At 51.2% G+C, this 17,023-nt stretch overlaps 3 protein-coding genes across 6 annotated transcripts; 1 reads left to right on the forward strand and 2 right to left on the reverse strand.

Moving 5' to 3' along the window:
• Positions 1-212: 212 nt before the first annotated feature.
• CCL27 (C-C motif chemokine ligand 27) lies at positions 213-1,501 on the forward strand. The gene is made up of 3 exons (XM_023519335.1): positions 213-549; positions 986-1,118; positions 1,315-1,501. Exons 1-3 carry the CDS (start codon positions 483-485, stop codon positions 1,469-1,471), a joined length of 357 nt encoding a protein of 118 aa, XP_023375103.1. The 5' UTR covers positions 213-482; the 3' UTR covers positions 1,472-1,501.
• IL11RA (interleukin 11 receptor subunit alpha) lies at positions 1,496-10,224 on the reverse strand. 3 transcript variants are annotated; one of them, XM_003800258.3, is made up of 13 exons: positions 10,173-10,224; positions 7,123-7,222; positions 6,806-6,866; positions 5,858-6,039; positions 5,616-5,730; positions 5,473-5,505; positions 5,229-5,395; positions 4,469-4,632; positions 3,387-3,528; positions 2,953-3,072; positions 2,748-2,844; positions 2,419-2,501; positions 1,496-1,904 (listed from the first exon to the last, which is right to left on the reverse strand). In XM_003800258.3, the coding sequence occupies exons 2-13, from the start codon at positions 7,220-7,222 to the stop codon at positions 1,888-1,890; spliced, it is 1,281 nt and encodes a 426-aa protein (XP_003800306.1). In that variant the 5' UTR covers positions 10,173-10,224; the 3' UTR covers positions 1,496-1,887. The 3 variants fall into 3 exon arrangements, with proteins under 3 accessions (XP_003800306.1, XP_023375101.1, XP_012667142.1); XM_023519333.1 differs by lacking the exon at positions 10,173-10,224 and adding an exon at positions 10,154-10,160; XM_012811688.2 differs by lacking the exons at positions 7,123-7,222; positions 10,173-10,224 and having other exon boundaries at positions 1,503-1,904; positions 6,806-7,108.
• Positions 10,225-11,826: 1,602 nt separating this feature from the next.
• On the reverse strand, positions 11,827-15,044 carry GALT (galactose-1-phosphate uridylyltransferase). 2 transcript variants are annotated; one of them, XM_003800259.3, is made up of 11 exons: positions 14,929-15,044; positions 14,491-14,660; positions 14,181-14,256; positions 14,045-14,093; positions 13,790-13,919; positions 13,582-13,638; positions 13,325-13,447; positions 12,918-13,050; positions 12,738-12,821; positions 12,279-12,433; positions 11,827-12,018 (listed from the first exon to the last, which is right to left on the reverse strand). In XM_003800259.3, exons 1-11 carry the CDS (start codon positions 15,008-15,010, stop codon positions 11,938-11,940), a joined length of 1,140 nt encoding a protein of 379 aa, XP_003800307.1. In that variant the 5' UTR covers positions 15,011-15,044; the 3' UTR covers positions 11,827-11,937. The 2 variants fall into 2 exon arrangements, with proteins under 2 accessions (XP_003800307.1, XP_023375102.1); XM_023519334.1 differs by having other exon boundaries at positions 14,491-14,628; positions 14,929-15,018.
• Positions 15,045-17,023: the final 1,979 nt, after the last annotated feature.

The raw sequence follows: 17,023 nt of genomic DNA on the forward strand, positions 1-17,023 counted from the left end.
CAGAATCTGTGTTAGTTTGACTGGATGATTGTGAAAACACAGCCATGTGGGAGTGAGACTTTGAGAATAACAAGGGCTATATGATTTTGTCTATCATTTTCTGATTATGGGTATGTATGACTTTGTGAGATTGACCAAGTGATCAAGATGTGACTGTGAATGTGTATATGGGTATATAAGTGTGAATGTCTATGATTAGATGCGACTGTGGATACTTGAGTGCCCTTTAGTCACTGTATCATATGTTCCCCCATCATGCAATAACCCTTTCCCCAGTTTCTCTGCTGAGGGTTTAGGAGCCCATGGAAAATGGCAGGTCTGGAAGAGGAAGGGGTCCATGGCAACAAGTCAAGAATTAGGGCCCTAGAGGAGATAAGGTGTGATGTATTCATCACACCTCCCTCTGACTCATGTGGTGCACATAAAAGACACCCAAATCAAAGGTAGAGGAGGAGGAGAAGGAAGTTTCCAGGCTGAGCAGCATGAAGCCCTCACCCATCAGCAGCCTCCTTCTGCTACTGTTGCTCCTAATCCCAAACTCTGGAGCAGGTGAGTATTTGGGTGGATAGAAAGCTGGGATCTGGGCTCAGCACCTGTACCTCGGTGGTGAGGGCACTGGCTACATACACCAGGGCTGGGGGATTCAAACCTGGCCCAGGCCTGCTAAACAACAGTGAAAACTACAACAAAAAAACAGCTGGGCATTGTGGCAGGCACCTGTAGTCCCAGATGCTTGGGAGGATGAGGCAAGAGAATCACTTAAGCCCAAGAGTTTGAGGTTGCTGTGAGCTATGATGCCATAGCATTCTACTGAGGGCAACATAGTGAAACTCTGTCTAAAAAAAAAGAAAAGAAAAGAAAGCTGGGCTCTGGGTGAATAAGATGAAGGGGAAGAGGCCAAGGAAGTACAACCTCACTTCCAACTGTCTGATGGAGAGGTCCTTGGTCAGGATCCTTCTGAACACATGCCCCTGTTGTCCCCTAGCATTGCTAATACCAGCCAGCGCTACCTGCTGTACTCAGCTCTACCGACACCAACTCTCAAACAAGCTACTGAGGAAGGTCATCCGAGTGGAACTTCAGGAGGCTGATGGGGACTGTTATCTCCAGGCTTTTGTGTGAGCTCTGACCCCACCTCAATACCCCTGACTCTGACCTCAGCCCCAACCCTTAATGCTGACCCCAACCCCAACCCCAACCCCAACTGCTAACTCTGATGCTGACTCAGGTTTTCATCTTGTCTTTGCCCCTGATCCCTGGACCCTAACCTTATCCCCAAGCTATGGGCATAGCCTTAGACCTTTCCCTTCCCAGGCTTCACCTGGCTCGACGCAGCATATGCATCCACCCCCAGAACCACAGCCTCGCTCAGTGGTTTAAGCAACAAGGGAGAAGGCTCCAGGGAACCCTACCCAACCTGAATTTGGAGCTGCTAGGGAAGATGGGCCAGAGCCCCCAACAGCCGAAATAATAAAGCAGCATTGAACAAATAATCTGAGTGATTTCCAAGAACTTCCTCATTCTCTTTATTTGCATCTTCACAGCCCCTGCAAGGGGCAAGGCCAAGAGCCAAGGACCCACACACACTCCCCAGGTACCTACATATATACATGTAAATAGAGAACACACGTTCCCTGCTTCACATACACATGGACACAAATATACACATCTGCACACATTCCTCAGGTGGAACTCTAGCTGTGGGATGCAATCAGATCCAGGCACCTTTCAGCTGGTAAAGGGTCTCACAGAAATTGGTTCCAAACAAAACTTCCATCTGAGACCCTGTCCATAGGGATCTACAGTCCTGCCTGGATTCTATCTGTCCATTCATCTGCACCAGCAAGACAGTTATATGTGGAATCAGCTAAAGCCTTTATGGGTCCTCTACAGGTTTGGAGCTCCTAGAAGAAGTAGGAGGCAAATCAGGAGAGATGGTGGGACTGGATCTTGGCCTAGATACCCAGGGGACTGAGGGAGATGACCCAGTTCTGAGCCCCACACTGAGAATAAGTGGAGGATCCCAACTCTGAGGGAGCCGCTTCAACATCCTGAAAAACGGGGAGTAAATCTAGCTCTTGGCCCTGAGTGCCAAAAATGAAAGCAGGGACCCAGCACTGATTGAAGACACCTATGCCCTAAAAAAGATGGTATCTAGCTCTGAGTCTGACACCCTGAAATTGAGGAGAGGAGTCCATTTAGGATCTTCAGTACACTGAGAGAGAGGAAAGACTCATTTCTGAGCCCAAAGACTCAAAAAGGAAAGGTCCAGTCCTCAGCCTAAATATTGTAAGAATGAGAGATCCAACTTGGATTCCAACACCCTAAAAATGACTACACCAACCAGCGCTTAATCCAGGAACTCTCAAAATGGGGGCACACTTTTCCAAATCTAAACTTCCTGGAGGTCTTACTCACCTGGAAGCCTGTCCACTGGAATTATTGGAGCCAAGAACCTAGGCTTTTGGGATCCATCCTTCCTACTCCATCTCATCCTCAACCTAGGGCATAAAAAGGCAGCTGTCTTCCAAACAATGTGGGGCATCTCGGTCTCTTCCAAAAAGGTATATTAGTAAAAGGTCAGGAGAGGAATCAGGAGAAACATGAAGTGGAGTGTAAGGGATAGAGGTAGTTCCAGAATCAAACTAGTTCAGTGGGAAGTTATAAAGGGTGAAGATAAATGTAGTCTATGAGCATCAGGGCATCTGCAGGGATCAGAGGCTCAGGGACCAATGGCAGTCACTTACCAGAGCCCTAGTGCCAGGACCCCAGCAACCAGTCCCAGCAAGGAGAAGATTCCCAAAGATGCTAGCACAGCCACCTGCTCCAGGGTGTCTCTGTGATCTAGGGAAGAGAGTCACATCCCACTGTAAGAGCAAGCCTGACCAAACTCAGTTCTCCTCTCTGGGGTTTTAGGTCCTCTATAACTTTTGCCCATCTCCCCAAGCTCACCAAGAGGCAGCGAGTCTGGTTGAAGAGAGGGCCTTGGAGGAGCCGGGCTGTCCACCTGAGGCTCTGCCTCTGGCTGCACGTGTAGCTGGCCTCCAGCTGGGATTTCCTTCTGTAGGGTCCCTAAAGGAAAGCCGTACCTGAGAAGTGTCCACAAGCAGTGGGGGCAGGGCCAGGTCCTGCAGGCAGGACCAAGACCTGGGTTGGAAACAGGGGTGCCTGAAAGGAGGATGTAACTCATAGAAGTGGAGCCTATGACAGCAAGGGTGGAGCTGAAGCTAGGGCAGGGATGTAGGCAACTGAGACTGAAGCCCAGGATAGCAATTGCAATGCCTGAGTAGGCAGGGCATGTGCCATGGCCACCTTCTGTGACTTCATCCAGCTGGGATATGCTTTAAAGGGGGGCCTCTGCCCCTTTCTTTGGCTCTGTCTCTCACCAGTGCTTGGAGTCCCCCAGGCCTCTGGGCTCCAGGCACTCCAGGTGCCAGCGTCCAGAAAGTCCCGGGCACTGACCCGTACAGCATGGGGCAGCCCAGCCACAGCATCTGTAATCACCTCCTCCAATCCAGCTGGCTCCACCTTGGGGGTGAAAATGGTTTGTCAGTGCAATATCCAGTAATTGCAGAGCCTACTCAGATACAGTTTGCAAAGAAAACCCCTTTCTCCCAGTCACATCCCTGTCAGCCTAGTGGAGCTGTCTAGACCTCCTCACATTGGGTGCCTGGTGGGGTTGGGCCTACACACTTAGAGTCTAGAAGATAGTAGTATATAGAGATTACTTCGAGGGGAGTGATATCAGGCTATCTGGATTCAAATATTTGCTAAACCATATACTTGGTGACCTTTGTTTCTTCATTTGTAAAATGGGGTGAATATTCCCAAATAAGATAAGGTATGGTGTGGTCCTAGTACTTTGGGAGGCTGAGGTGGGTGGATTGCTTGAGCTTAGGAGTTTGAGACCAGCCTGAGCAAGAGCCAAACTCTATCGCTACTAAAAAAAGAAAAGCTAGTCAAACATCATGGCAGGTGCCTGAAGTCCCAGCTAAAGAGGCAAGAAGCAGAGGCAAGAGAATCACTTGAGCCCAAGAGTTTGAGGTTGCTATGAGCTATGATGCCACAGCACTATACCCAGGAATGAAACTTTATCATATAAATAAATAAACAAATATTGGTTATTATCTGATGCTACCACTTCCCAGGCCTGATGCCAGACAATCTTTAACATCTCCAGAGGTGGAAATCACCACTATCCTGAGCTGAGGATACGAGTGCTTGTGTAAGGATGTGCCTCTTATAGAAAGTCACTTCTTTTCCTAGAAAAGTTATTTTTTAAAAGCCACAGTGTGTCAGTCACCACCTCAACTCCAGCACCCAGTACAAACCACAGGAAGCACTCTATAGGGGGAATCGTCAAAGCTTCAGTGACCAGGAAGAGCAACGAAGCTATACAGAACACTCAGGATCATGAAACCAGAGACAGGATCTCTAGCCCCAGGGTGGGACACACTGCAGGCCTCACCGTGGACCAGGCTGGATGCTGCACTGGACGGTACTGCAGCCGGAACTTGAGCAGGAAGTGGGGCTGACGGGGCCAGGAGGCAGGGTATGTCCAGCTGGCATGCAAACGTCTGGGATAACCTGGTACTGACTCTACTCGTAGCCCTTGGGGTGGATCAGGGCGCACTGAGGGAGTGAGATACAAAGTCAGGGTAGGGGACAAGTACCTATCCCTTCTCCAGCACTTCCAAAGGTATATGTTTAAAGGTACCTTAGCCTAGCACTCCCAAGAGGCAAGGGGAAATCTTAAACTTGACCATTAGGCTCAGAACCTGTCATCTTTATTATAAAATGAGCTGAAATGGGGGGGGGGGCGCTTTTAAAGTGCTTGTAGAGTGAATAAAAGAACAATTGTTCTTTTCATCTAACGTGAATCGGCCTAAATTCCAGCTAGTTTTAATGCCCCACTCCCATGCAGATCAAGAGGAAGGAGGGGCCAGCAAGAGCTCCTTGGGCATGAGGACATGAGCTGTGGCTGCCTGAAGCACAGGGCCCAAAAGCAGGAGTCAGCTCTGAAGTTACACAGCAAGGAAGGATTTGTAGGTAGTGGCAGAAGCCTCTACAGTATGTTATTTCTTAGTGTCCACAGGGCCATCTGAGGTTGGGATAAATGGAATCTATGTTGGGAAGGGACTGTTCAGGAGCTCTGAGGGTAAAGGGGCTAAACCCATAGGGGTCACTGTGGTGGGAATGTGAGGGGTGGGCTTGGGGTGGGTACTCACAGATGCTCTGCAAGCTTACATCCAGCAGGCGTGTGCTGGCACCCAGTGGGTTCACCTCTGTCACATTAATCCGGTACTGGCTCCAGAACTCTGCCCCATAGACTACACAGCGGGAAGCCCCTGGGAGGTCCTGTGGGCATGGCCAGGGCCCTGTGGATGGACTCCTCCTAGGAGTGAGGATGTGGTCTTAGACTTTGGAATGTGAGACCAATATGGAGCCCCCTGTCTCTCCCTCATGTCCTACCTCTGGCCATCAGCTCCTGGTACTGTCTTCTTCCTGGTGAGGAGGGGGCCATCTGTAGTCAGAACATTCCTCCCTGCCTCCCATACTCATGTTGTGCCACCACACCCAAATGTGTAGGCACACTCACCCGATCATGCACACACCTGTAGGAGGTGAGGTAGCGGGTAGGTAAACCGCTGACCTGGCTGGGACTCCAAGTGCAGGAGAAGTTCTCATAGTCAGCTGCTTGGCAGGAGACAACAGGACGGGCTGGGGGATCTAGAGGCGAAGAGCACAGCTGGAGACTGAACAGTCTCCAGTTCCTCCCTATCCTAGAGGGCTTACTCAGGGCCTGGATTCCCAGAATGGGGCCCATGTCTCATCAATTCCACCCTCCCCGACTCACAGCCCAGCTGCAGGGTCACTGTGCCCCCAAGTGCACCATCCAGGGTCCGGCAGATGTAGGTACCCTCGTCAGTGCTGTCTACCCGGGCTAGGACTAGTTCAGGCCCTAGCCCAGAGTCCGATTCCTGGAGCAGCCGTGGGTCCCCAGGTTCCGTACCTCCCCGAAACCAGGACACTGGGGCCCTGGAGGTAAGATGAGGTGATGACAGTGAAGATTTCAAGTATAAGTCAAACCATGCCACAGCTTTCCATTGGCTCCTAACTCCACTTGCAATAAAACCCAAATTCCTTCCACTGGCTTATAAAGCCCCTTGTAAGCTAGCTCTTGCCTCCTTTTCCTTCCTCAATTTTTACCTCTCTCCTGCTTACCCATTGCACTCCAGCCACACTAGTCTTCTGTTTCTCAGAGGTATTGGGCTCATTCTTACCTCTGGGCATTTGCACTAGCTGTTCCTTCTATTAGGAATCGTTGTACCCTAATCTATACATGGCTGGCTCCTTTCTCACCTTCGGAAATCAGCTTCAATGCTGCCTTCTCAGAGAGACCTTTCCTGATTACCAGTAAAACATAATTACCCAGTCATCCTCTTCCAAATCACTCTCTTTGGCTGTTCTGTCCTGCAGGTATGACTACCTAGCAAGGTTCTGGTTTGATTATTTTCTGCCTTCCACACTAGGATATAAGCTCTGTGATGGCAGGCAATGCCTGCCTTGTGCACAGCTGTATCCAAGAGCCTAGACTAGAGCCAGAACTTAGCAGAGTTCAGGTGCTCAGTATATATTGGTTGAATTGAAGGATGTCTAAAGGATTAGGACAGATAGACAGGTGAAGATCATAGACAGGTGTGGATCACAGACAGAAGGGGCAAGGGAGAAAAGAGACATGAGGACTGGGCAGGGTCAAGAAAGGGTCATGAGTGTCAGACCAACAGGCAGGTGGAGCACTTACCCAGTAGTCACTCCAGGACAACACAGCGTCACAGACTTGCCAGGCTGCCCATACTGGACCCCTGTGGAGGGCACTTCTGAAGTGAGGCTCTTCCTCCCCATCCTTCCCACTTTGTGAGAGTGACGGGGTAAAGAGCAGATTGTTAAGCCCTGAGAGGGGGTCATCTGGAGACAGAGGTCAGAGGACACGATAGAGAGGGGACCCAGGTTGGGTATCAGAGGTGGGGGAAGGTCACAAGTTAGGCATGGGAAGGGGCCATAGTGAGGCTGAGAAGTAACAAGTTAGAGTTGAAGCTCATAGAACAGGATTCTTCTCACCTGGGGGGCCCCAGGCCTGGGGGCAGGGGGAGGAGGCAGATACCAGGGCTGTAGCCACAGCCACCAGGACCCTGCTCAGCCCTGAGCAGCTGCTGCTCATCTGTGGGAGAAAGGCAAAGTCAGGGATCCCCCATCCCTAAGATGAGAGGCTAAAGCACAACACTGGGCTCCCTAGGAGGAAAACAAATGCACCAAATAGGGTATGGCTATCAGAAATCATTGAAGAATCTGACCTGAGGTCCCCTTTCCTACTATATACCCACTGCTATGAACACACAAACTCACACACATGCATACACAGTCACACATATAAACACACACACCGTCACACCCTCAATTTCAGTTCTAGGCTTAGGGCCCAGAACAAAAGCCAGAGGCGACAGACTGTGCCAGCAACCCCCACCACCACCACCACCCTTGGCGCCCACCCCTGGCACCAAGTACTGGTACCAACTCAGCCATTCCCATTAACCCCTCTAATCCAGCTATAGAGAATTCTGGTGTTCACTTTACTTGGTCCAGGGTGAACCACTGCCTCTGATTAACCTGGAGCAGACCTTATCACCCTGGGGGGGAAAGTTGTCATCATTGGTCTGAAGCCACCCTGTACTCCCACCAGAAGGCTTTGCCTTGCTCTGGCTGCCAAGCCTCTCGCCTGAGGCTGGCTCCTTGCTCTGGCTACTTGGGCCACTCAGCTGGGCCTGGCTCTAAAATTTTGTTGGTCTCAAGTCTGTGAGGCTGGATGGGGCTAGAATGTGGGCTGGGGCTGCATAGTTAAGCGGATCCAGATGCCCTGGCTGTTGCCAGAGCCGGGGCGCTGGCAAGGAGCCAGCAGATGGAGATGGAGACAGGGTGGCGGGAAGTAAAGGGGAGGCTGAGAGGAGCTGGGAGCCTGAACGGACAGGGGACTGGCATGGGGGCCACGGCTCCAAGAAATACTCAGAGATCAAGATGGGGAAGCAATGGGGGCTAGTGAGGGAAGGGCTGAGGACAGAAGGAACTTAAAATCCCAGAAGAAGCTAACAGTATGTCTATATGGGGATGGAGGTGCTAGGAGAGAGGAATTCTGGAGGAGGGGAGCAAGAGGAGGAAGGCAGTGGGGAAGTGGCCATGGGGAACCAAGGGACAGAAGGGGAGAGGGTCCTTGCCAAGAGCACCAGAAAAGGAAAAGCATGGGCCCCTCTGGAGTATAAGAAGTAGAAGAAAGCAGGGGCCTCCTTGTGTCTGTCTGAGTATGTCTAGTTGGCTCACCCCTAGCACCCCAGCCACATTTACCCATTTAGCTCCGCCCTACCTCGATTATCCCAGTGGCCAAGTGTCCATGGCCTCCAGGACTTCCTCCCACCAGCTTCAGCCCCGTCTCCTGCTCCTCCACTGAGTTCTGGGACCCCAGAGCCATCCCCTCCTTCCCCTTCCCTGCCCCGCCCCCTCAGAGCCCCAGAGCTCAGCAGCCCCTAGCCAGGCCCCCTCCCCGCCACTCCTCCTCCCTCCTGCCCTCCCACCCGAGGCCCTGGGAAGGGAAGAGGCCTCCCCCAAATCTAGAAAGGAAGCCACAGATGTAGGCAAGGCCAGCAAGAGAGAGAGAGAGTAGGGTTGCTTATACTTATGTCCCTGTCAGTGACAGATTCTCTGTTTTCACACAGCCAAACACAGCCACATTCACACATGGTCTCACTAGGCACAGTTAACAAAAAGACACTCCCTTGAACACATGTGGATACAATCCAACAAAAAATGAGACACAAACCCATGCTCCCACTCTTTTTACTCTCCAGCCAGTGCTTCCTTAGGGCACAGCTGGCTGTGTTTCGAGAAGGGAGGCCCCAGGTTGGGGGACATAAGGAGAGGCCAAAGAGTCCTCCAGTTCTCCCCCTACCTGGAAGTTCCAGCCATTTTTCACCTCCCCCTCTGCTCTTTGGGCCCCAACACCAGGAAATGCCTTTGGTCCCTTGGTACCAGATACACAAGACCCACATTTACCCTTAGACTCACACTCTCAGATACAGCCACTCAGTCACTCACAGTCACCCAATACACTCAGACATCCTGAGACTCAGACACATTTACACATATCATATACTCATGCACACACACACACACACACACACACACACACAGCTTGGGGGAGGGTCACAGCAATTCCTAAAAATAACTCATCATGGTTTAAGCCCCCTCTTTCTGGGACCTCTTAGCAATGGCAGTTTACATCCCATCACTGTTACTGCACCCCAGGTAGCCAAAGAGATAAAGGCAAACAGGAGAGTCAGGCATAGGGACACAGAGAGAGGGACACAGCATGAGAGGCAGAACTAGAAGAGCACATACATAAAGATACTTGGGAAGACAAAAGTATGAAGAGACAGACAGATATCTCTAGGAAGACAGTAATAGGGAGAGAAAAAGGAATACAAAGAAACTGAGTCAGGCAGGGAAACAGAAAATAAACAGTGGTAGACCAGTGGAGGGATTCTTGGGAAGAAGGAGAAGCCAGATGTGTTAGTGACTGTGCTGGACACTGAGGAGACAGTCAGTCTCACCAGCTATTGAAGTGGGCACCCCATTATATGGTCACGGTAAAACTCCCACACAGTCTAAGTTAGGACACAGGACACACACATAGTCACAAGTCTCACTTTTATTCTCCCACTACTGAAGTCACGCACACACAAACCCAGCCACCCACTCTCACACTGGCAAACACAGTCTCAAACCCCACCAGAGATTTTCCCCAAACGCATTCCCTCATGTGGTCACCGCCTCTCTTTCACAGCTCAGTCTCAGCAAAAACTGTGCATTGGTGGACCCAGCATAACCCCACACTTGCACAGCCACATGCATACTCAGCTACATGCGCACAGACACACACAGTCACATTAGCTGACAGCTGCACCAGGTGATATTCAGTCTCACATACAATGACATCGTCACACAGTCACAGCCTCAAAGACACACACACACAGCCCGCCTTTTACAGCATACACAACCACCCTGCCCCGCCCCCTTCTGGCAAGACTGCCTTGTCTACACCCACCAGCCCCACCAGGTCTCACCTTCTGCGGCCCCTGCCGCCAGCGCCCTCTGCCCTCGCCCTCTGCCCCGGCCTCCACTCCCTCCCGCTCTGGGGCCCCCGCGGTGGGGGCGGCTCCGCCCAGGCGCCAATGGAAGGAGACGGGAGAAATAGGGGGGCTCCCGGCCCATTGGAGCCTCCAGCTGCCAATCACCTCCACCCCCACCTCCGCCGGACACTTCCTGTCCCGTCCCAGACTGAAGAGGCTGCCAGGGACAGAGTCTGGAGCTCGATTCCTGGGTCCTCGCCTGAAGGCCTGTCCTCCCTGGAACCGCAGGACTGGAAGGATTCGGCCCCTCCCCCTCCCAGCTGTCCACAACAAAGCCTCAGATTCAGGACTCAAGAGTCATTGGGCAGGTGACTGAGAAGCTGAAGGTGCCCCTGACTCCAGATAAGATAACCAAGGAGGGCTAGTATAGGGCAGTGGCTCTTAAACTTTGCTGGGTATTGTGATTTTAGAACTGCCAATCCCCACTCCATACCAATTAAATCTGAATTTCTGGAAGTTGGACCTAAGCATCAGTATTGTTTAAAACTTCCCAGACGATTCCAAAATGCAGCCAAATCAGAGGTAATAGTGTGTGTGTTGCGGAGGGTGTTAATGTATGCCCTAACAAACCAGCCATCTACCAGAGGTCTCACCTACTCCCAAGTAACTTGGGGCTCCAGGGAAACATGTACATACTATGTCTGTGTGAACTTCTTCCAAAACAGGGCAACACTCACAGGCCCCAGGCACCTCCCCTCCAGGTATAAGGAAAGACCCTGGACTGGAAGGCAGGCAGCCAAGGTTCTTCTGGGTCAGGTGCTCTCACTGTTCAGCCTTGGTGTGATTTCCCCCACCCAGACACTTAGTTGCCCTGAGAAAACAATGGAGACAAAAAGGATTCTGGGCAGCTATACATTATTTACCAGCCCTACATTCAATTTGAGGGTAGTAGGTGACATCAGGTCTGGGTTGCATGGTCCATTGTTCCACAGTCTTGCTAGGAAAACAGGTTGAGGAGGTAAAGGGTACACCAAGGGTCACTCTAGCCCCTTTCTTGCCAAAGCTGTTTTCTGCTCTGTGCAACTGTTTGAGCACAAGGGCATCAGAGCCTACACATACTGCACGTGGGAGTTTGGAGAAGCCAAGGACACAAAGCCACGTACACGCTCCCAACCCGCCCCTTCAGCCCCTGTGGGCTGGAGCAGAGCCAAGCTGCAGCCACTTATAAAGCTAGCGTTCTGGCCAGCAGCCCAGGATCTGGCCACTGACCACTGGGACCAGAATCCAGCACACCCGCTCCCCACCAAACCCTCAGGCCCAGGCTTGGAGGTGACACCCAGGAATGGTGGTAAAGGGGACTCTGGCCTTCCCAAAGCCTCAGCCACAGCCAAGATTTTAAGTCTCCTAAACTGGAAATGCAGTCATTGCACCATGAGTAAGAGAAGCTATAGGCCAGATATAATACTGAATATTAGTGTTTTTTTTTTTCCCAGAGATTTGAGGTAAGGGAGATTATTAATTTTGTTCAGAGATTTGGGGTGCAATTTTTGCATCATGTTTTATGCATCTGTAGACAAGTGTGGCTGGAGGTATGCCTTTAGAATTTAACCCCAGATCCCTGAAGGTCAGATTTCACATTTCTCTGATGTTCGAATATGGATTATAGCTTGAGAAGCACATTTTTATTGATGCTACATCTGCCCAAATTCCAGGTCTCAGTTTCCAGGTGGAAGAGTTCAAGGCCCTGTGGTCAGCATGGTTAGGCAATGGCTGCTGTCTCCCTGTCCTTCTGCCTCAAGCAGTAATGTACCTCAGGAAGTGCCCTTAGTCTCTCCGCAGCCTAGAAAGGAGGCAGAGGGGCAATCAACGAAGTTAAGGGTTGCCTGGGATGGTGGTATGGAGTTCTGAGTACTCAGAAGACATATGGACCTGGGAGACTGTTGGCAAGGACTGCTGGAGTCACCAGAGAATCAAAGAATTGAATAGCTCCTAAGTCCCAAGGAATGCCCAAGTTGGTAAGGGAGTTCTATAATTGTTGGGATCCTTGGAGGAAGCAGAGAAAAGTAGGACCTAAGGACCCAGGATGCTGTGAGCCCTAACCTGCTCAGGGGTGAGGTCCCTCTGAGCCTGGGCAAGCATTTCGTAGCCAACCATGAATTTCCGGACAGTGGCAGAACGCAGAAGTGGAGGGTAGTAATGAGCATGCAGCTGCCAGTGGTCCCAGTTGTCCCCGGCTGCTGATCCTGTGGGAGCCCCTGACAGAAAGAAGAAGAGACGGTGGGAAGAGCACATTCTTAATTCTTTAGCCTGTACCCCCAAACAAGGCCAGGTAACTATATCTCCCAGCATCCTTTGCCAAAGAGGCACCGAGGCATTAAAAAGCACACTGGAGACACAGTTTCACCAATTTTTCTGCACCACCCTTAGTCCCAGCATCTCTGCTCTGGAAACCCAGTAAGGGTTTCAAGGCTCACTAGGAGTTTATAGTCCACTGGGCTGGGCCCCAGGAGCCCAGAAATGGTTTCAGGGGATTAGGTATAGGTACTCAAAAAGCCTCACCATGCCAGCCCATGGAATAAGGAAAGGATGTCTCAAATAGGTTGTCATACTTGGTCAAAAGCTTCTTCATGATGGAGGCTAGATCTGGAATCAGAGCCGGAATCTCAGCCTGGGGCACAAATTCTAGCCCTACTAGAGCCACTCCATCTAGTGCCTAGCCCCGAGGTTCAAGGCCCTCACCATCACGCTCAGCAGAGGTCAGCTCAGGTAGCCGCCGTACATGCCGACGGGGCAGCAGCAGTGTCTGGTAGGGCCACACTGCCCAGAAAGGGACCAGCACTAACCAGTGCTCACTAGTTAGGACCAGACGTTCCTGAGCAGACAGAATGGTTATGAGGTCATGGGGGAAGATGGGCTGCAAGCAAATAGGCAGGAAGCAGAAGAATGTACCCAGAATCTGATGGATTCTCACCACCTACACCACCACCCCTAATCCAAGCCACCATCATCTTTCTTTTAGATTATTGCTAGGACTTCCTACCAAGTCTCTCTCCTAGTTCCCTTCTACCTTTGTCCCTACACATCTATCTCTTTGGAGATAAGAGAGCTAGATACTCGTTAAAGACACAGACTTGACTCTCTCCCACCTTCTTGATTAGCTCCTGGCGACTATACTCCATTAGGAGGGGCACTCCATGCTGACTCTGATAGGCCCGCTGAGATCGCTCCTCACGCTGTGCAATATCTGGCAGGAAACTGCTGGCCCACACCTGTCAAGGTGCAAAAGCAAAGAACATGTAGGTCCTTTACCTTCAAGCCTCCACATCACTAGCATATTTCCGTTGTGCCATTCACCAATCCAGTTCCCAGCCAAGAAACCCACTGGAGCCCATGATACCCTTACCTGGCAGTGGGGATGAGGATTGGAGCAGCCCATCATGGATCCTTTATTTTCAAAGATCTATTTGGTAAGGGTAGGGAGTTTTAGTAGTCAAAGACACCAACTTAATCCCTCCTGACCACACCCTATGGAAATGGGAATGCTACTTCTCAAAACCAAAGTTGCACCATCCCCTCCTTGCCCTTCCAGGAGTGGGGGTGATCTCACAAACCTGCACCCAAGGGTATTGGACACCCAGCTCCTCTGTGACTGAGGCCCATGCATCAACGACAGCCCGGATCTCAGGGACCGACATCAGTGGCAGCGTCATATCCGACCAGGGGTGGAAGCACATGACCTTACTAGGAGGTGAGGGGTAAAGGATAACAGACAGATAGAGCTGGACCACACTAGAGGTAGAGACCAACCCCAGTGCTCAGTTTACAACCCTGGGTTGGAAGTTGTAAGAGGGAAAATCCATAGTTACCAGACTCCTCGAGCAGCCTCTGCTTGGAAAAGGGGATGATCACTGGGTCCTGAGGTAAAGGAATATCACTCTGCAGCAGAAGTCCCCCAAGAGGTCTAGCCTCCCTCCTCCATAACAGCAGTTGGAGCCAGGTTACCTGGACTGGGGGCATCAGGCTGCAAAGCTGGGAAGTCATTGTCAAATAGGAAGGTGGCATCATAGTGGGGATTCACCTGACAAGGATAGGCAAGAGAAGCATTTGCTGCCCTATACTACTATCATCTGGTGGGCTTGAAGAGCTGGACAGGCTACAAGAGGATGGGGAAGGCCCACTCTAAGGGTCAAAAAGTCTTGTTGGGATATGACCCAGAGGATGTCCAGGTCCACTGCTCTATGGATATAGGGCAGCTCAAAGGAGGAGCTACTCCCCAGGCCCAGCCTGCACATGCAGGGCTCTACAGGCTTACCTCTCCATTGGCCCTTGTGGCCCCAGGACACAGAGGATTGAGGGGGTCATGGCGGGGCACTGTCTTCAGAAGCTGGGGCTCCACTTGCCCCTGCCAGGGCCGCTTCATGCGGTGAGCTGATACCAGCACCCACTCATCCTGCAGCGGGTTGTAGCGAATATGCTGATGGTCTAGGGGCAGAAATCAAGATCAGCCCGCAAAACTCTCTCCCCTGGGACTCATCCGCCAGCCGCCCCAAACTCGGGGACATCCTCTCGGCCCGGTCCTGATCAGGAGCTAAAGGGCCAGGACTGAACCTTTCGGAGCCAATTGTCCTGCAGCCCTTCCACGGGCGTCTCTCTTCATGTTACCGGCCTTGCTTGGGGTTGAGACGAGAACTCCCTAAGGAAGGGAAAACTCATCTCGGATCCCAGAGAATCCCAGCCGCCCTGCAATTACCGCTCGCCTGGAAGGCTGCTACCGGGATGTCCGCTTCTGACGCCTGCTGACGCCGGTCAAGATCCGCTCCGCTGCACGACATGAGGACACCAGGAGGGACTGTCCACTATGCCGGCTGAGCAGCAGCGGGCGATTTCATTTCTTGGGCTTCCCGCCCCGCCCCACCCCCGATGATTGGCCAGCCTCCGGCACGTGACTGTATGAGGGCGCTGCCAGGCCACCTGGAGGCGTAGCTCAGGAACTACGAGCGTGGACATTGATAATTCCACTCCTCCCTCCGCCCCCACTCCACCCCCCCGGCATTGGATTCTCTACCTTAGAAGAACCTCTGTGAAAGCTACTTACTGCAGAGTCTCTTGGCTCCACGAGGCTTACAGGACTTTTTTGCTGCAGTCATTCCTTTGGCTATATATTCAGCAAATACTTACTGAGCATCAGACATGTGCTAAGCACCCAGGCTCTGTGTGGGGCATAGGGATGCCCCTTTGTGCATGTGAGTTACGCATGGCCTCAGCCTTCCCTGAGTTTTTATTCTAGGGCGAATAAAGGTGTGACTCTTATTCTACAATCACCTCAATCACTTGCTCAGTGGCTATGGTGAAAGAGAGGCAAGTTGGGGGATAGAGTGGACCCTTATCTACTGTAGCTGAACCTAGCCCCTCAGGAGTTACCTGGAGGAGTGGATACTTCTCTATAGCCATAAGCCAGCCTTACCATCAGAAACAGACTAGGAATAAAGGGCTAAGTAACTACAGTGTCTCTGTCTCACAGACCAAAAGCATAAGAAGTAGAAGAGGCATAAGCATGGTGGCTCATACCTGTAATCCTAGCACTTTGGGAGACCTAGGCCAGGCTGGAGGATTGCTTGAGGCTAGGAGTTAAAGATCAGCCAGAGCTACCCAGAGTGATGGCTCATGTCTGTAGTCCTAGCATACTGGAAGGATGCGACAAGTGGATTGCTTGAGCTCAGGAGTTCAGACCAGCCAGAGCAAAAGCAAGATCCCATCTCTACCAAAAACAGAAAAACTCAGCTATTTTTGGTGTTGTGGTAGGTACCTGTAGTCCCAGCTACACAGGAGGCTGAGACAAGAGGATCCTTTGAGCCCAGGGGTTTGAAGTTGCTGTGAGCTATCATGCTACAGCACTCTACCGAGGGTGACAAAGTGAGACTATGTCTTAAAAGAAATGAAAAACAGCCTATTAGCTGGGTGTGGTGATACATGCCTGTTATCCCAGCTACTCAGAAGGCTGAGCCAGGAGGATCACCTGAGTTCCAGAGTTTGAGGTTGCAGGGAGCTATGATGACATCACTACACTCTAGCCTGGGCCACAAAGTGAGACTGTCTCTAAAATAATAAATGTGGGCTGGACATGGTGGCTCATGCCTATAATTCTAGCACTTGAGAGGCCAAGGCGGGTAGATTGAGCTTACATGTTTGAGACCAGCCTGAGCAAAAATTGAAACCCCCCCTCCCCCCGCCCCCCGGTCTCTACTAAAAATAGAAAAACTGAGGCAAGAGGATTGCTTGAGCCCAAGAGTTGGAGGTTGCTGTGAGCTATGATGCCACAGCCACTCCACCCAGGGTGACAGTTTAAGACTCTGTCTCAAAAAAAAAGAAATAAAATAAATGTGGGAGAGGTAAGAAGACTACAAAAATATCTAAAACTCTGGCAGAACAAGACTGTCAGGAATTCCAGCCACCATCTGGATGGGGTCAAGGGTGTTCCTTTACACATCCCCTTCTCCAAATTTTCCTTAAATAAGAACAATTGGATAACACTTAGATAAAATTCAAGGCTGGGCATGGTGGCTCACGCCTATAATCCTAACACTCTGGGACACCAGGGCAGATGGATCTCTTGAGCTCAGGAGTTTGAGACCAGCCTGAGCAAGTGTGAGACTCCATTGTTATGAAATAGAAAAAAAACTAGCTGGGTGTTGTGGTAGGCACCTGTAATCCCAGCTACTCTAGAGACTGAGGCAGGAGGATCACTTCAGCCCAAGAATTTGAGGTTGCCATGAGCTATGATAATGCCATGGTACTCTACCCAAGGCAACAGAGTGAGACTGTCATTAAAAAAAAAAAAAAAAAAA

The sequence above is a fragment of the Otolemur garnettii genome, unplaced genomic scaffold, assembly GCF_000181295.1.
Source record: "Otolemur garnettii isolate 467f Iridium unplaced genomic scaffold, OtoGar3 scaffold00172, whole genome shotgun sequence".
Classification (NCBI taxonomy): domain Eukaryota; kingdom Metazoa; phylum Chordata; class Mammalia; order Primates; family Galagidae; genus Otolemur; species Otolemur garnettii.

Coding starts and splice junctions, on each gene's coding strand:
- CCL27 (XM_023519335.1), top strand. CDS start 483: ATGAAGCCCTCACCCATCAGCAGCCTCCTTCTGCTACTGTTGCTCCTA. Junction 550..985: donor AATCCCAAACTCTGGAGCAG/GTGAGTATTTGG, acceptor GTTGTCCCCTAG/CATTGCTAATACCAGCCAGC. Junction 1,119..1,314: donor TGTTATCTCCAGGCTTTTGT/GTGAGCTCTGAC, acceptor TTCCCTTCCCAG/GCTTCACCTGGCTCGACGCA.
- IL11RA (XM_012811688.2), bottom strand. CDS start 6,969: ATGACCCCCTCTCAGGGCTTAACAATCTGCTCTTTACCCCGTCACTCT. Junction 5,731..5,857: donor AGTGACCCTGCAGCTGGGCT/GTGAGTCGGGGA, acceptor CTTCGCCTCTAG/ATCCCCCAGCCCGTCCTGTT. Junction 3,073..3,386: donor CTGGGGGACTCCAAGCACTG/GTGAGAGACAGA, acceptor GCTTTCCTTTAG/GGACCCTACAGAAGGAAATC.
- GALT (XM_003800259.3), bottom strand. CDS start 15,010: ATGTCGTGCAGCGGAGCGGATCTTGACCGGCGTCAGCAGGCGTCAGAA. Junction 14,661..14,928: donor AGCAGCCTTCCAGGCGAGCG/GTAATTGCAGGG, acceptor TTCTGCCCCTAG/ACCATCAGCATATTCGCTAC. Junction 14,094..14,180: donor GCCTGATGCCCCCAGTCCAG/GTAACCTGGCTC, acceptor CCTTTACCTCAG/GACCCAGTGATCATCCCCTT.